This window comes from Biomphalaria glabrata, chromosome 1 (assembly GCF_947242115.1).
Source record: "Biomphalaria glabrata chromosome 1, xgBioGlab47.1, whole genome shotgun sequence".
Lineage (NCBI taxonomy): Eukaryota > Metazoa > Mollusca > Gastropoda > Planorbidae > Biomphalaria > Biomphalaria glabrata.
In genome coordinates this window covers 71,102,585-71,119,446 of record NC_074711.1, presented here as the reverse complement: position 1 = coordinate 71,119,446, position 16,862 = coordinate 71,102,585, and the positions used below count along the sequence as shown (strand labels likewise).

Here is a 16,862-nt window from a genome sequence, read left to right as displayed (position 1 = left end):
ATTGAACCTCTCAAGTTAAGGCGCAACAGAGCAGCATTAGAAGCTATTGAGAGATACAGAAGGTTGGAGGACGATCATCCTAATAAACTACTAACACAGAGAAATAGGAAAAACAACCAAAAAAAGCAAAGGACTCTGATCCAACTTACTGACGAACTAGCCCTAAAACACCACCTACCCAATAACAGAGAAAAATTACCAGATTTTCAAGCATAATGCCCGGACTAAACTACAATCAACCAACCATTAAAACACATTTACTAAATAACACCTTAACAAAAGAATCAAATCCACTGGAGCTCAAAGTAGGCATGCTCAAAACAATTGAAAGCTATCCAAAAACAACTATCCATATTTATACAGACGGATCGGCCTTCAAAGCCACTATCAATGCTGGTCTTGGTGCCTTCCTGGTCTTCCCTAAAAATAAACACTTGGAAGTAGTAAGTGCACCCTGAGGCGATTAATGCTCAAAATTTCAAGTTGAAATTGAGGCAATTACCATAGCACTACAGACAGTGGAAAACAAATTATATGAAGGAGTGCAATCACAATCAGATATTGTTGTCTTTACAGACTCCCAATCCACTCTGCAAGCACTTAACAGCAGCACCTCAAACAGCCAAAGAGAGTTGACAACACTAATTGTGTTAATCCATAAGATGATATCAAAATTAAATATCAATATCACACTACAGTGGATCCTGGACACATTGGCATCATGGGAAATGAAAAGGCAGATAAGTTATCAAAGGCAGGTTCATCTATGGAACAACCAGATAGACCTGTAAACTACCTAAAGTCAATGTTAGTCAACAATCACAAAGAGGAGTGGCTCAACCAATGGGCATCATGAAACACGGGCAGAGCCATGTACAAAGAAATGACTATGCCTAACAAACTGGACAGTATTAACTTCCTCCCCCACAAAGAATAATCTACAATTTTCCAACTAAGAACAGGACACACACCTCTATTAAATTACCATCTGAACAAAATAAACTCCACACAACTGCCCCTTTGCAGACACTGTGCCCACCCTTATGAAACTGTAAACCATATCCTCTTTGAATGCCCCTTCCTAATCCACCTTAGGCAGACCCTACTTCACTACAGCCCAACATAACCAACACCCTGTACGGCAGTGCTGTACAACTGAAGAAAACAGCACACTTTTTTTCCTTGGCACAGTCTGCAAAATGCAAAAGAGCTCACAGCTCAGCAGCAATAAAGCTGGCTAGAAGAAGAACAAGCTAATAACTTCTTTCCTTACAAATGAGTTGGTGACATTCTTTTATGTCAAAATTTCTAAAAATGGATTTTAACCAATCAGTTGTGATAGGTCAAAGTTCATTTAGTTTTGTTGTTGGAAGACCTTTTTTAAGTCATCAGCATTTTTTAGTTTTCTAGAATTCCCAAGCACCATACAACATAGGAAGTTATCCCCCAATTATGCTATTGAAACTGCCAATCTGATACAAAGATAGATTCAGTTTACTTACTTTATGCACTGTTTCAGGGAGTCAGCACTGGAGATTTCTGACTCATCACACTCACATTTACGCCCATAGCGACCTTCATTACAGTTGCATACACCACATTCAAAAGTTCCATTTCCTGCAAAACACTTGTCACTTTTTTGTATCTGTGAATAGAGGACAGAATTGTGAAAACAAAGTATGAGTTATATACCAGCTAATGTCTTGAAAGAACTGTTTAGTACTACAAAGTATGAGGTATTTACCAGCTAATGTCTTGAAAGAACTGTTTAGTACTACAAAGTATGAGTTATATACTAGCTAATGTCTTGAAAGAACTGTTTAGTAATACCCAGTACAAAGTATGAGGTATATACCAGCTAATTTCTAGAAAGAACTGTTTAGTGCTACAAAGTATGAGTTATATACCTGCTAATGTCAATGAAAAATATTCATCATTAAAAAAGTAAACAGTTAATTATGATCCTAGCTTTATAAACAATGCTTTAAAGAGCTAAAAACAACAAACATTGTGAGTTGAATTCTATTTTAAGAGATAAAGGTAAGCACCTCATGTTCAGCTCGCTCACACTCACATTCACAGATGACTTTGAGTTGAATCAACATCTGCTCATTCAAGCCCACGGCATCAATGATTACGTCCTTGTCAACTTCACCACCAGTGTTTCCTTGACAGATGTCACTGTTGACTGTTATGGAGACATTGAACTTAACCTGAAGGCAATAACAAACTTAACATTACAATGTATCATTATCATATGCTACTAGGTCAGTACATCAATATCTAGTCAATGCATCTTTAATTAACTCCTATGTATCTACAGTTACAAAACTCAAAAGTAACTCACAACATCTCCTATCTCCAGATTGTCACACACGGAGGTTTCTCTTTCGATACTTAAAAAAAAAAAAAAAAAAAAAAAAACAAACAGAACAAGATTAGAGCAAGGTTATCAATTTTTTTGTATTTAATGCTGTAAAATTTAAAACATTAATTTGCTATTGAAATTTTGTATCTCTTTCTTCAATGTTTTAAAAATAAATTAGTTCCGAATAAAGGATTCACTTATTCAAAAAAACAAATGTCTAAATTCCATTTTAAAAAATTCATCATTCCATCAACAAATTTGAAAAAAAAAAAAATTAAAACTTCACATTCACAGACCAAAAGGAAAATTGACAGGCTAGATATTAAAAAAATGTTAGTAAAACAATGAAAGTTTTAACATACAGGTTTGAAAATTGTTATACCCAACCTCTTGGGGGTCAAATTTTTTTTCAGAAATCAAAATTGTTAGTTTGAAATAACTCTACATGTGGTCAATTTTCTGTTTCTTTTGCAATGTAATACTTTTTAGGTGCCATCAATAGTACAATTCATATGAATAATTCCCAATTAAAATTATATAACTAAAAAACAGTTTACTAAAGATATAACTAACCATTATATTTACATGTACTACTAAATATTACAAACTTAAAATGGCTCTAGAATTTAAGCAAAAAATGTGTTTATATTGTTATGGTTGGGATAAGGAGTTTTGTTTTTATTTCTATTAACCTCAGCAATGAACCTGATAGTCTCTCAATGTACTACAAATAAGTCACTAATTACAATTCAGTGATTCAAAGCAAGTCTTTGTCCTAACTTTGATGGAAGCAAATAGAGCATGGTTAGAGACAGACATTTGAAAAACTTCAATAAGAAGTAAGTTTGCTAAAACAATATTTGATATGAGAAGGCTTTACACAATCAAAATTAATATAACAAGGCTTTATACAACCAAATTTGATATAACAGGCTTTATACAACCAAATTTGATATAACAAGGCTTTATACAACCAAATTTGATATAACAAGGCTTTATACAACCAAATTTGATATAAGAAGGCTTTATACAACCAAATTTGATATAACAAGGTTCAGCTGTAATTTTTTAATCCATAATTGTGGTATTTAGAACTTTTTTTTTTTTTTGCATTCAATCCATTGTCTCTTACCTTTTGTCCTTACAACTAGAGTAAAATTTGATATCAACAAAGTCACTATTACGTGGCTCAAACTTGATACGTGACCTGAGTTCCTGATTTGGGCAAACAGAGCATGCATAAAGAGGTGTTAGGACACACATCACCATGACAACAGACACATCATCACAAACACATTTCAAATCAGTGTAAAAAAAACAACATGATGCAACAAAAATTTAAAAAAAAGAAAAACAGTTGGTTTTGATGTTCAGCACATTTTGTTTGATGAGTTGATTCAGCTGGAGTTGAGGGTAATATTTTGTATTTTGGGAAACATTTTGGCAAACCATGTCTAAATAAATCATTAGATTGGGTGTCCATTAAATATAACCCCTCTAAATATTGAAATACTTTTAAGCAACTTTTTTAAGGGAATCTCCTCATTTCTCTAGTCATCAAGTTGCTATATTATAATTTGTCAAACAGTTCTGATGCAATGGTATTATATTTAATGAAGTGTTTATGTTAAATGTTTTTAAGATACGTTTTGATATACACTGATGATTTAATAATATTTATTCATACATCCGGATGTATGCAAACCGACATGAAGCTCTTCAAAATCAACAATAGCAGTCATGGATTGCAGATGTCATACACAACAGAAGCAGAAAGAAGGCTGAAAATGCAACAGCGCCTGGTGATTACATATGCCCAACCTGTGACGGCAGCTGTGCATCAAGAATTAGCCTCTTTAGTCACACAAGAAGTTGCAAAGGGAAAAGATCGTCTCTCAAGATGTAAAATGCCACAGACAGATTTATTCATAACAATTATTTCAAATCGTTTTTCATAATTAAAGTAACATTATTTAAAATAGCAACAAGAAAAAATGTTTTTTAAAACATTTGAAAGAGAATTTTGTAGTTAACTTTAAGGGATTTTCATGGCAGCAATAATATAAGACTAAAAACATTTTTTTTTACAAATAAAAGTTACAATAACTGTCCCACACAGCACATGCATACTTCTTCTAGCCAGCTTTTTGCTGCTGAGCTGTCAGCTCTTTTGCAGACTGTGCCAAGGAAAAATAGTGTGCTGTTTTCTTCAGTTGTTCAGCACTGCTGTACAGGGTGTTGGTTATGTTGGACTGGAGTGGTAGTAGGGTCTGCCTAAGGTGGATTAGGAAGGGGCATTCAAAAAGGATATGGTTTACGGTTTTAAGAGCAAGTTGCCAAGACCAAAAACTTCCTTAAAATGCGGGGATTATAATATATTATATATATATAAAGCCTGAGGAAACACCCAGCCTACACTAAATGGCAAGCACACACATACAGCACAGAGGGTGTGGCTATGAACATTTCGTACAAAGCTGAATCAAGATTGTCTGGAACACATTCTTTATTGTGTCACACTCAAATGCACATTTCTGCTACGAACAAGCCATAATCAAAATATGGGTAAATTTTTTGTGTGCATTGGTTCAATGAAAACATTGGAAAGTCCTTGAAAAGATTTTTTGCCAATTAATTGGTGGATCACAGAAAAAGAGATATCTCTAGTTAAGGGATAAGCCTAGTCTTCTAGTGAAAACTTTTTAGGAGGCTTGAAAGCCAGACAAAATATTGCCTAATTGGGGCCATTGGTCATTAACATTGTTCACTTTGCTTTACTAAATATTGAGAAAGTTTTTGTCAGTCAAGCTGTTTTACTTCTTGTATGATTTATACAGTGAATGTAAATATTGTTTATTGTTTGGAGTCTTGATTTCATTGAATTGAGTTTAAAGAGATTAAACTAAAAAAAAATAGAATTTAACACTGAGTTTCTTCAGATTTGCTACTGTACAGGCAGAGCCTGCAGATGTTAATTTTACTTTATGAGACAATTGATTGAGTGAACAACACAAGTGTCAAAAACAAAATCTTGACACTAGGATGTGTTCACATAGATCAAAGATGTAGTAGAATTTAGAAAGGAATTTGTCTTTCTAGTCTGAATATGCTCAGTTAAATCACGGTAACAAAAATAGTTTGTGTTCTAATTAAGTTCAAGTAGTTAATTTCTTGGATCTGATTCCGAGTCTTTACAAACCTGAATGTCATTTGAGAAAAAACAATCACACACACTTAGTGATACCAAAAGTACCATTTGTTTAGTTGTTTTGTTTTATATGTTTTAGATGGTCCTTCAGGAAAAAAAACTTGAAAAATTGAAGAGCTATTTGAGAATGAAACTAAATAGAATTTTTAAAGTTGAAAATTGTTTTGCTGCATCAATGAATTCCCCTCCCCCCATTTAATATATCAGATCTATGAGTTATTTACTACAAAAAAAAATGTGAACGATTTGATTACAGACTAATTTCTACTCCTCTTTAAAGTATTCAATGTTTTCACAAAGTCTTTACAATTATTCTAGATATTTCTTTGTCTAAAATTGAAAACTGTTGAAATGTGGAGACCAAAAAGATTGTTAGTTTCAGAGACAAAATACAAGCAACAAAAAATTACATTCATTGAAAAAAGCAACATAATGCACTAGAGTAACAAAACAAAACATTCAAATGTTATTTTTAATCATATTATTTAACAAAAAAAAAAACCACAAACTATTTAACTATTAGTCTGAGAGTTCTTATGTTGTCTGAGCTACTGTAATACTGTAAACTATGACACATTTCCTTAGGTTTTATGATACCAGGCACACGGACACTTGTAGGCCGAGGCCCGCACAAGTATAGATATTTACAAAGTAGAATATGCTTAATGGACAAACAGTTCATTGGATCAGACAATTATAAGAATCAAATTCTACAGCACAAAAAAAACCTATCCTAAAATATGATCCCATGATCGTGTTCAAATTTGACACATCTCAGAATACTAAATCACTTGCAGGTATATTTCTTGAGCCCTCAGACTTTTTTTTACAATTAACTCTCATCCCCCCACCATGTACTACTCTCTTTATCTATTCTCTTAGCATTAGTCTATCATTCAGTAAGCTGATATGTTATAAAATGTAACCTTAAGGTTAGGACAGACAATGTCTCATCTTGAAATGGTACAATTAACCACATTATCTCTGGATTACGTCTATATAGTGATAGGAGTCAATTTTTCTGGGAAAGGACAACATAATGTGTATGCAGTGATCATGATAAGCCTGCAAAATTTGAATACTTACATAATATTTATCATTGATGAGTTGCACAATATTTTCTGATTGATTTTGCAATACTCCTACCACAGCTCCATCCAGCAGATGAGCCAGTTTAGTATAATGTTTATAGACGTTGTCCATCACTGCAAATATGACATTGGCTTTTTTCTCCCTCAATTTACTGGCAAGCTGACTGACTGATGGATAATCCTTAAAATATGCAATTTTTTAAAAAATAAAAAGCCATACTGAAGGAATGACACTAAAAATTAAATAAATAAACATGCTGGAAAAAAGTTATTCACTGTGTAAGTAGATATTAATTTAATTATGCACTTACATAAATTTTTTCATATTCATATTCATTATTCTTTAAAGCACATTTCAAATTGCTTTGCCTTGTAGCTCCACCAAACTTAAAGAAAGAATGGAAAACAAAACAAATGATACATTTCACCAAAAGACAGTTTAAAGATATATGAGAGCAAATGGGAAAGGGAGGGGGGATAAAAATTGTATGGAATTCAATTTTTTTTGTTATATTTGTTTCTAAGAAATCTATTTATTTTCATTGTAGCTTAAGGAACAATAAATTATATCAAACATAAAATCAATCAACAAACTTACAGGATAGGACATTTATTTACAAATAAATTATATCAAACATAAAATCAATCAACAAACTTACAGGATAGGACATTTATTTACAAATAAATTATATCAAACATAAAATCAATCAACAAACTTACAGGATAGGACATTTATTTACAAATAAATTATATCAAACATAAAATCAATCAACAAACTTACAGGATAGGACATTTATTTACAAATAAATTATATCAAACATAAAATCAATCAACAAACTTACAGGATAGGACATTTATTTACAAATAAATTAACTAACATAAAATTGTTACTTGATTTTATTGAAATTTGGATTATATCATCCTTTGAGTAATGACATTGGTAAAAAAATTACAAATTCAGCTTTACTGGAAAATGGTGCTTTATGTTTTGGTCAATGAAACTGCAGAGATTGACTTCTGAACCAAGAGGTCAAAGGTTTGAATCTCTGTGAACACTGGGAAATTAAATTTTGGATTACTAGATCAACCTTAGGTCCAACCAACTCAACTCTTTCTCTCCTGATTAATGATGCCAACGTTGATTTGAGCCCCATTAAACTAAATTTATTTTTGGATTTATAAACTTTTAATTAGTGTTGTGTAAAAACAACATGCTTTCTCCTACAATTCAATGCCAAATATAACATTTTCTGATAACAAACAAAAAACAGGATAGTGAAATACATATAAGAAGAACAAATAATACTATCGAAATGAGGAAAATAGTTACAGAGAAAAAGAGTTAATGGATACCTGACTTTAGAGGTTTCAGGTTTGAATCTCTGTGAAGACTGAGATTTTGAAATTCGGATTTTTAGGATACCCCTAAATCCACCCAATTCTAATGGGTGTTCCCTGATTTAAGTTAAGGAAAGTAAAGGCAGTTGGTTATTGTGCTGACCACAAGACACCCTCTTTAACTGTCGGCTAGAATCTGCCCTTGTCTAAGAAATATCTTGTATGACAAAATAGAAAACACCAATCTAGAAAATGGGCAGGCAGAGGTAGAAATATAGAGAAGCAAATCTTAAAAAGAAAGTAGAGATAGATTGGTGACACCCTAAGAAAAGGTGCAAAAACAGAGCTAGACAGGCTTTAGATAGGAACCTCCAGGACACAAGATGCAGAGAAAAACCAAAAAGAACATTGGGACACAGTGTACTAGTTGAAGCTGAGAGGACAAGAAAGAGCTGGGAGAGTTGAGATGTTTTTACTGAGACCCAATGTTCCATTAGGAACACAAAGGATGATGATTATCTCCCCATAAGATTGCAAGTTTTGAAAGGGATACTTTTAATTTTTTTTTTACTTACTGTACTGTAATAACAACAGTCCCATAAACATTCTCATTTCGATAGGAAACAGAAATGTGTTATTTGTAAGTCATGAAATTAATTGTTAATATTGCCAAGTTCTTCCGATACTTACAATGTAAAGGAATAAGGAAAGAAATACATGTCATTGACACAGTCTTTAAAATAACTCATTCTACTTACTTTTCCATCGCCAGCCAAATGAAAAATAGAGTTTGAGCAATACACAATAATCCTTCTGGATATGTTTCTCCACCCTATGGACTAGATCAACAGGTACCAGTCAATTAGGATTTCAGCACAGAAACAATGTGAATCAATAGTGTACATTTAAGATCCAATAATTAGTCTTATAATTCATATGTAGTAAGGTTTAAACTTCTGCTTTCACTAAAGAAGTAATTGAAGGTTTGATTATCAAAAGTAATAATGGTCAGAGTTTGTGTTTAGACTAAGGGGAATTCAGGAAATTTAATTCAAAGAAAATAACTAGGTAGCCAGAGCAAAGTAAAAGAGACAGTTTGAAAAGCATCTCAGCATCTAAATCCTGATTAAGGCAAAGTTTTTATTGCAGGCATCGACATTATAATTCACTAGCAGTGCCAGAGAGAAAATCCTAACCTATACCAAAGCCAACCATGAAAAATTCCTAAGGAAATACAACCTATATTTGATTTAGTATCAAATTTATATTTAGGTAATACATATTGAGTCAAAGTTTAGAGTGATGCTGAAGTACATTATATCAAATCCCCTAGCGTCAAAGCTTATGTCAGATAATGATATTATGATGGCAGTGTTCATGTTTCAGAGGAAATAGAGCTTCATCTGCTGTACAATAGAACTGGCAGAATATTTTTGAACCTTAGTTTCTTTAAATTTGCTGAGCATTGCATATCAAACTGTTAAGTTAATAATAAGACCTTACATCACAATCTAAAGCTTGTATTAGACCATCTATTCCACCCTCAGCATCATCAAAATTGAGTGACAAGGTCTGCAATGCATTTTTCATTTGGGTCTGTGAAATACAATGGAAAATAGATATACAATTTTTACATAAGGTAAGAGTCAATACAAAAGTAAAACTAATTCTTTAACAAGAGGAGTTACACTCCGGTGTTAAATGTACTAACACATTACAGCTCACATAATTTCACTTCTAATATGTCAATCTAATTTTTTAAACCCAATACTCACTGCAAACTCAGTCTGAGAATCACTTATGTTTAGCTGGTTTTTAAAATCATGTGGATCAGAACATGGGGGATTCTGGCATCTGTCTTCTTGTCTATACAAAAAACAACAACAAAGCAAGCACCAATGAAGAGATTTGTTTCTATTCCACCCAGGGGTGCCACCCATGAGACCAAGTAAACCCTGAAACCCGAATTTCCAAATTTTACAAACCCTGGAATCATAACCCCAAACTTTACCAACCCTGAAACGTACCGCATATACAATTTAAGCAACAAAATTTTATGAAAGAACAGTATTAAATTACTACCTAGATCTATATCATAAAATGCCCCCCATGTTTTAAATATGTAATTAGTAAGCCTATCATTATAATAAATAGAGTTTGTGTGTATTTATTGATAAAGCTGGTAATACAAGATAAGAGGATTTAGTACAATTTTATATTAACAATGTTTGTACACCCCCCCCCCCCTCCAAACACACAGTTATTTTAAATGATGTTTCTCTCTTAACATTTTTTCCCTCATTATTCATTTGAAGCAGCCTACTTTAATCAACATTGATAAAACTGATTCCATCAATGTACATGCATGGACCTGTAAATCTATTGCAACAAGATAAAATTGATTTAGTCCAGATCTACTCCAAAATGAACATTTAGAATAATTTAGATTTAGTTTCTAATATTTAAATGTAGACCTAGATGGCTAGAATGTGCTGGACTGCTTATACATAATTATAATTTATTTGTATAAATCTATTGACCAATCGATCTATTTTTTCTAGCCTCTAAGTCTTCAGGCGAACGCAAACTTACTCATTTAATTCTTCAATCATTGATTCTAGTTCTGATCTAAAAACGATGTAAATATCCTAAATTTAAATCTAGATCCTACTTCTAGAATACTCTAGACATAAGCTAAGGCTCTATGTCTATATGGAACCTATACAAATATTAAAATATAAAACACGGAAAGAAAAAAAAAAAAATATATATTTAATTTCTCACTTGTGAATTTTTTTTTCTTTCTATTTCAAGATCTAGGACTAGCCACTAGGTACGCGAGTAGATCTAAATCTAGACTATTCTAGACTATATCTATACTAAATTCAAGACTTTACAGTCTAGATTGACTCTAGATCAGATCTAGATTGATCATAGAAATAGATCTAGACTCTAAATTACTCTAAATCGAGCCGATTCGAGGCGCGTTCCGTAGATCTAGATTCCTAGATCTAGATCTAGAATGTTTACACTTTTTTTGACACTTAAAAAAAAAATACTGTACCGGTAAATAAAGCTTAGTGCGCATGCAAAGTGAAAGCCTTGCGAGATATGAGACTGGTCGATTTTGTTTAAAAAATGGCGGCTCGCACGATCGGAACTAACAAACTAAAATTAGCGGGGGAAAATGACCAGAAATTTCAAAAAAATCTAAATCAACGAAAACCCTGGATTTTAACAAAATTGTAGAAGGCAAACCCGGAGGGGGGAAAATCGGACCCCTCAAAACCCGGATTTCCGGGTTATTCCGGAAAAGTGGCACCCCTGATTCCACCTTAGAATATGTAAATAAGCAAACAAGCAGCTACTTCCTAGAACAACCTCCTTGATGACATAGTGCATCAACTTACATTTCAGGTGTCCATGCAATGTAAGGCATCAGCTTCTTGTCCACAAATGTACCAAACCCAAGTCTAAAGTTGTTGGTTATGCCTTTCATTTTTTTAGCTGATATGAAAAGAAGGGAAAAAAAATTTTAAACTAAAATTAACAACATTCTTACAGTTCCTATTCACAGCATGTGTAGTATGTTGTGTATTTAAAATAAAAAAAAAAATTGTGTATTTCAGTAGCGTTTGTATACTAGAATTAGATTCTAGATCTACATATAGATTAGGCCTAAATCCTAGTTACCTAGTAGATCTAGATCTAGTTGTGCGCATCTCTTTCAATAGCCTCAATCAATAGGCATGTCTCACTACAAGTGGACTTAGTTGAGTCTAAATCTTAAAAAAAAAAACACCTGAACTCTAGTCATTTCTGTCTTGTTGTATGCATGTAATTAAAGGGGTCTTAGTCTAAATCAACTTCTTTCTCAATAAAAAGAGAAGAGCCAAATGATAAATAAAGTTTGTGAAATCTAACATAAAAATGAAAGTTAACTGGGCAAAAAAAAAAAAAAACAGTTATAGGGAATAAAAACAAAATTCAAGGTTTATTATTGAAATTCCAGTTTTTTTATGAGCTTTTATCGAAATTCAAGGCTTTTTCAAGGCCTTTAATGTAAAACCTGAATTCAAGGCTTTATCCAGGTTTTCAAGGTGGCTACAAACCCTGACAGAATAGCACCACAAGGCAGACATGGAAATGGAACCCACAAGGCAAGAGAAAGAGGGTGTCCAAGAATCACCTAACGACTTAAACTTTTAAACTTGGCTGCACCTATAACAAGAAAGGATGGCCCAGGACAGGGAAATATGAGGATCTTTTTTTGTTTGTGGCCCATACTCCAATAAGGGTGATAGGCTGTAAGTGAGTAGAAATGGATTTCTCAAAATCAGATTTATACCATTTAAAATAAAAAGAGCTTGAAGACAGCTCTTACAATATTTTAACCTTACCTTTAATTTATTTCTTAAGAATATGGCAGGCAAATCTAAAAAAACATAGAAAAAACCCATCTATCAATGGGAGACAATGTTAAGGCAAAAGAAAAATAAACAGCTTTTCTTTGGCATTCTTTAGTGCCAAGCGACTATGGTTCATCTTATAGAAAAAAGCCTGGGTGGGGATGTCACCCAGACAACAGTTCCCCCTTCTCCACACAGTCTAAAGGAACAACAGGTAGCCAATACAGTTTGGGATGTGTGGCGTGACATGTTCTGTCAAGCTAAGAATGTGTGTATTGCAAGCTTCCTATGGGCTCCTCATAAAAAATCTAGCAAGGTTATTCTGGAAGGCTCAGTCCTGGATCTGAAATGAACTCCAGTTTTTCTTTCAGATTAGGCAGCTCTCTATTTAGTTTGTCTTCTTATGGTGTGTTCTGGGTCCAGAATTCTGTTGAAACCTCTTGATAAACATACAGCATTTCCTGATGACACTTAACATCTTTTAGAATAATCTACAGTATAAGTTGATGGTGTCAGGTTACCTTTAAATAAGAATAATATTTCCTGAAATATATGTGAGAAAAACATCCTATATGATAAGCTTGCAGAAGGAGTCAGATCCAAAGGCCGCCCATGACTAACCTACAGAAATGTCTACTAGCAAGACCCACAGTCATCAATGAAAGTATGTGGGAGGAAATAGCCCAAGACCAGACAGCATGAGACAGACTGTGTGTGCTGATACAAACCTCACAGAGAGCAAAAAAAATGGAGCTGCCTTAGTCAAGAGAAAGAAACCCTGTCAGCTAGCCCTAAACAGATACATATACATGTACAAACTGTGGTGAAATGTGCCGTTCCTGAATTGGCTTGATCAGTCACTCCAGACTCTGCCCTGTCTCAAGGCAAAACTAAAACAAGAGACTCATCTGGGTGCATCCGTTGTCTTCCAAGACAGAAGAATTCATCTGAATGTATGCTGGGATTCCTTGTGTGATTTAAGTACCCTTTAAAAATCCCATCTCAAAAAGACTATAACGTCTAGTCAGATAGTTTTCCAGCATACTGATAAACTTACGTATTTCTTCCCCCAAGGAGATGAGCCTAGGTCTGGTTTCTGCTTTGCTAACACCAAAACTCAGATCCAATAAAAAATATAAGTCAACAGGGTAGTTGTCTTGTTGTTTAAAGTCTAAGGTGAAATATCTGAGATCATCTAAATTAGGAGAAATGTAAACAAATAGATGTACGAAACATGAAACAAAAAAACTTTTATTTTCATTATGAAAGTATCAGATCAAATCATAATGGATGCTGGCACGGGTCATATTGTGACCTTATTAATTTAGACTAACAATAGACATAATAGTTTATATAGCATGAAAAAATTGAATTGTAGGAACAATGATCAAATCATGTAGTTGTTAAAAATAGAAGTCATGTAATTTTATAAATGAATGCACAATACCAAGTTTATCTTATCTTATAAAATACAGACGTAACTTCAAAAAAAGAAGATGATTACATCCTACGTAGTATGCATCTAGTCATGCATATTAACCAATGACCTAAATTCTGCCATATCACTGGTTTTCCTGACTAGCTCAGGCAACCCATTCCATGCTCTAATAGCACTAGGGAAGAAAGAGCACTTGTACAAATTTGTCCTAGCATATGGAATGAGGAATGTGCCTTTATCTTTGTGTCTTTCTGGGTATTTTATTAGACTTTGTTTTTGTATTGGAAGATTATGGTTCAGTGTTTTATGTATACTTGAGTTTTCTACTATTGTATCAAAGTATTTGAAGTGTCTACTATCTTGTTTTATGATATTAGAGTATTCTGTACTATGATGCATATTTTAATTACTGATATTGTGCTTTTTAGAAATATGTGGATTTATAATGAATATTTCACAGAGAGAAGTATAGTAACTTTACTTATAATAGATATATCACATGAGATCTTTTCTGAACTTTCAGACCAGGATTAATAGTAGGTAATGACATTATCCTTGGATAATGATATCATTTAAATAAATAGTCTAATAAAAGCAGTGGCCATTATAAAACCAAAAAGAAAAATCTTACTCTGGAATAAATGTAACCTAACCAAAGTCAAGCGAAATTAAATTTTTAACAAATATTCTTATCAGAAAAAGACATTAACCAACCAGATGATGACCTCTGGAATTGTATTAAAAAAAAACAGATTAAAAACATTACAGACAATTCCATACTAAGTAAATACTCATCAAATAAAATAAATAAATGCTGATTTAATAACAAATTAAAGAAACTTTGCTAACAAATGAAAACCTATTTAAAGAAACTATGGCAGTAAGAGTCCATAAACGGAAACTTAAAATAACCCAAAAGTTAGCAGATAACTGCAGAGTGAACACATAAACAAAGTAATATCTAATGATGACAAAAAAAAAAGTTAAATGATAATGAAATTAAAACTAACATCATTGGCCTCCTTCAGTGGTAGAACGTCTATGGTTCATCTCAGAGCACACTTCCTCATGTGGCTGTGGAGCCCTTTTTGGAGAGATACTCCAGTCCACAGATAGCGCAGGTTAAGGTGGCTTTTGCTTCGGTGGTAGAGGAGCTGGCCGTTTTTCGGATTGTGCGTTTTTCTTCCTGAGCTGAGACCCATGTACTTTCACTGTCCATAGCTTTCTTGGTCACTGTCTCTCTCCATCTGTTGCGGTCTAGAGCTATGTCTTCCCAATTACTGATATTCACTGATTTGAGGCCACATTTTATTACATCTATGTAACGGAGAAGGGGGCGACCAGTTTTTCTTGTGCCAGTCGCGAGTTGACCATTGAGGATGACTTTCGGGATGCGCTTGTCCTCCATCCGGCGAACATGTCCAAGCCAGTGCAAACGGCGTTGTCTGAGGGCTGTAAAGATGCTGGAAATACCTGATCGCGCAAGGATCTTAGTATTGCACACTTTTTCTTTCCATGTGACATTCAAGATCCTACGGAGACATCTCAAATGGAATGAGTTCAGTTTTCTCTCTTGCTTTGCGTAGGTGGTCCATGATTCACTGCCATACAGCAGTGTACTCATAACGCATGCCTTGTAGACTTCCATTTTGGTCACCGTAGTTAGCTTATGGTTTTCCCAAACTCTTGGTCTGAGTCTAGCGAATGTCAAGGCAGCCTTCCCTATGCGTTTCTTCATCTCCTCTTCTAGAGACAAGTCATCTGTAATTGTGGATCCCATATATCAGAATTCGTTTACGGTGTCCAGCTTGTTATCGTCTATGAGGATGGAGGGTGGTGCTGTAGCAGGTGGTCCCATAACATTTGTTTTCTTCGTGCTAATAGTCAAGCCATATTCTTTACAGGCCTGAGAGAATTGGGACATTAGTGACTGAAGTTCCTCTTGCATGTGTGCCACTACTGCTGCGTCATCCGCGAATAGCATATCTCTAACGAGGGTGGCTCTGATTTTAGTTTTGGCCCTCAGTCTGGCAATATTTAGGAGTTTGCCATCAAATCTGGAATGGAGATAGATGCCTTCAGTGGATTTGTCAAACGCGATGTGGATTAGCAGTGAAAATAGTATTCCAAAGAGGTTGGGGCCAGGACACATCCTTGTTTAACTCCGCTGTTTATACTGAAACTTTCAGAGCTGGCACCGTTGAATTGCACTGTACCCATCATATTTTGGTGGAAAGATATGATTACATTTAGTAGCTTGGGTGGACAGCCTATTATCTGTAAAATTTTAAAGAGGCCATCTCTCTGCTAACTAGATCGAAGGCCTTTGTCAGGTCAATAAACACAATGTACAAAGGCATCCTTTGTTCTCTTCCTGGAGTTGGCGGATGGAGAAAATCATGTCAATCGTGGATCTCCCTGAGCGAAAGCCGCATTGTGATTCTGGATCAGACCCGATCAAACTAACATACTAAATAAATATTTGCATCAACATTCACAGCCCCAAGAGACAAAGACATTTGGCTTAATTTAAACCAAGTGAAAAACATAGGAAATATAAATGAACAAGAAAAAGGGATCAAAACTGTTAGATAACATAAAATCAAATAAGCACCTGGACCTGATGATATTCTAGATAAATAGCTCAAAGAACTAAGCAACGAGCTAGCAAAATACTTTTCCAGGCATCACTTAATCAGGGTAGAGTATATATAGGGACTGAAAAGAAGGTACTGTCACGCCCCTATTTAAAAAAGGAGAAAAATCTGATCCAGGAAAGAGAAAAATCTGATTCAGGAAACTGAAGACCAATCACAGCCTATTACTGTTTCTAATTTACATAGATGCCCTACCAAATTTCGTTAGTTCAGGGACAAAAGTTAGATTATTTGCAGACAATTGCATAATCTATAGAACAATAAAAACAACACAAGATAATGAAATTTTACAAAGAGAATTAGAAGAATTACCAGATAAAGGAATCCAATTGAAGCATATCTTTTCACACAGA

At 34.0% G+C, this 16,862-nt stretch overlaps 1 protein-coding gene across 4 annotated transcripts in view; it reads right to left on the bottom strand.

Annotated features, from left to right (window-relative positions):
• Positions 1 to 16,862, bottom strand: part of LOC106079902 (integrin beta-1-like) — a 38,421-nt gene that overhangs the window by 8,834 nt on the left and 12,725 nt on the right. For all 4 annotated transcript variants that reach the window (XR_008774998.1, XM_056012232.1, XM_056012234.1 and 1 more), the window contains exons 5-15: positions 13,472 to 13,609; positions 11,416 to 11,512; positions 9,781 to 9,871; positions 9,509 to 9,601; positions 8,764 to 8,844; positions 6,979 to 7,053; positions 6,663 to 6,848; positions 3,501 to 3,583; positions 2,348 to 2,396; positions 2,049 to 2,213; positions 1,503 to 1,645 (exon numbers count right to left, since the gene is read on the bottom strand). Coding sequence is in view for 3 of the 4 variants with exons in the window: in XM_056012232.1 (XP_055868207.1) it covers positions 1,503 to 1,645; positions 2,049 to 2,213; positions 2,348 to 2,396; positions 3,501 to 3,583; positions 6,663 to 6,848; positions 6,979 to 7,053; positions 8,764 to 8,844; positions 9,509 to 9,601; positions 9,781 to 9,871; positions 11,416 to 11,512; positions 13,472 to 13,609 (1,201 nt within the window). In the remaining variant the exon portion in view is untranslated. The remainder of the gene's footprint in view (positions 1 to 1,502; positions 1,646 to 2,048; positions 2,214 to 2,347; positions 2,397 to 3,500; positions 3,584 to 6,662; positions 6,849 to 6,978; positions 7,054 to 8,763; positions 8,845 to 9,508; positions 9,602 to 9,780; positions 9,872 to 11,415; positions 11,513 to 13,471; positions 13,610 to 16,862) is intronic.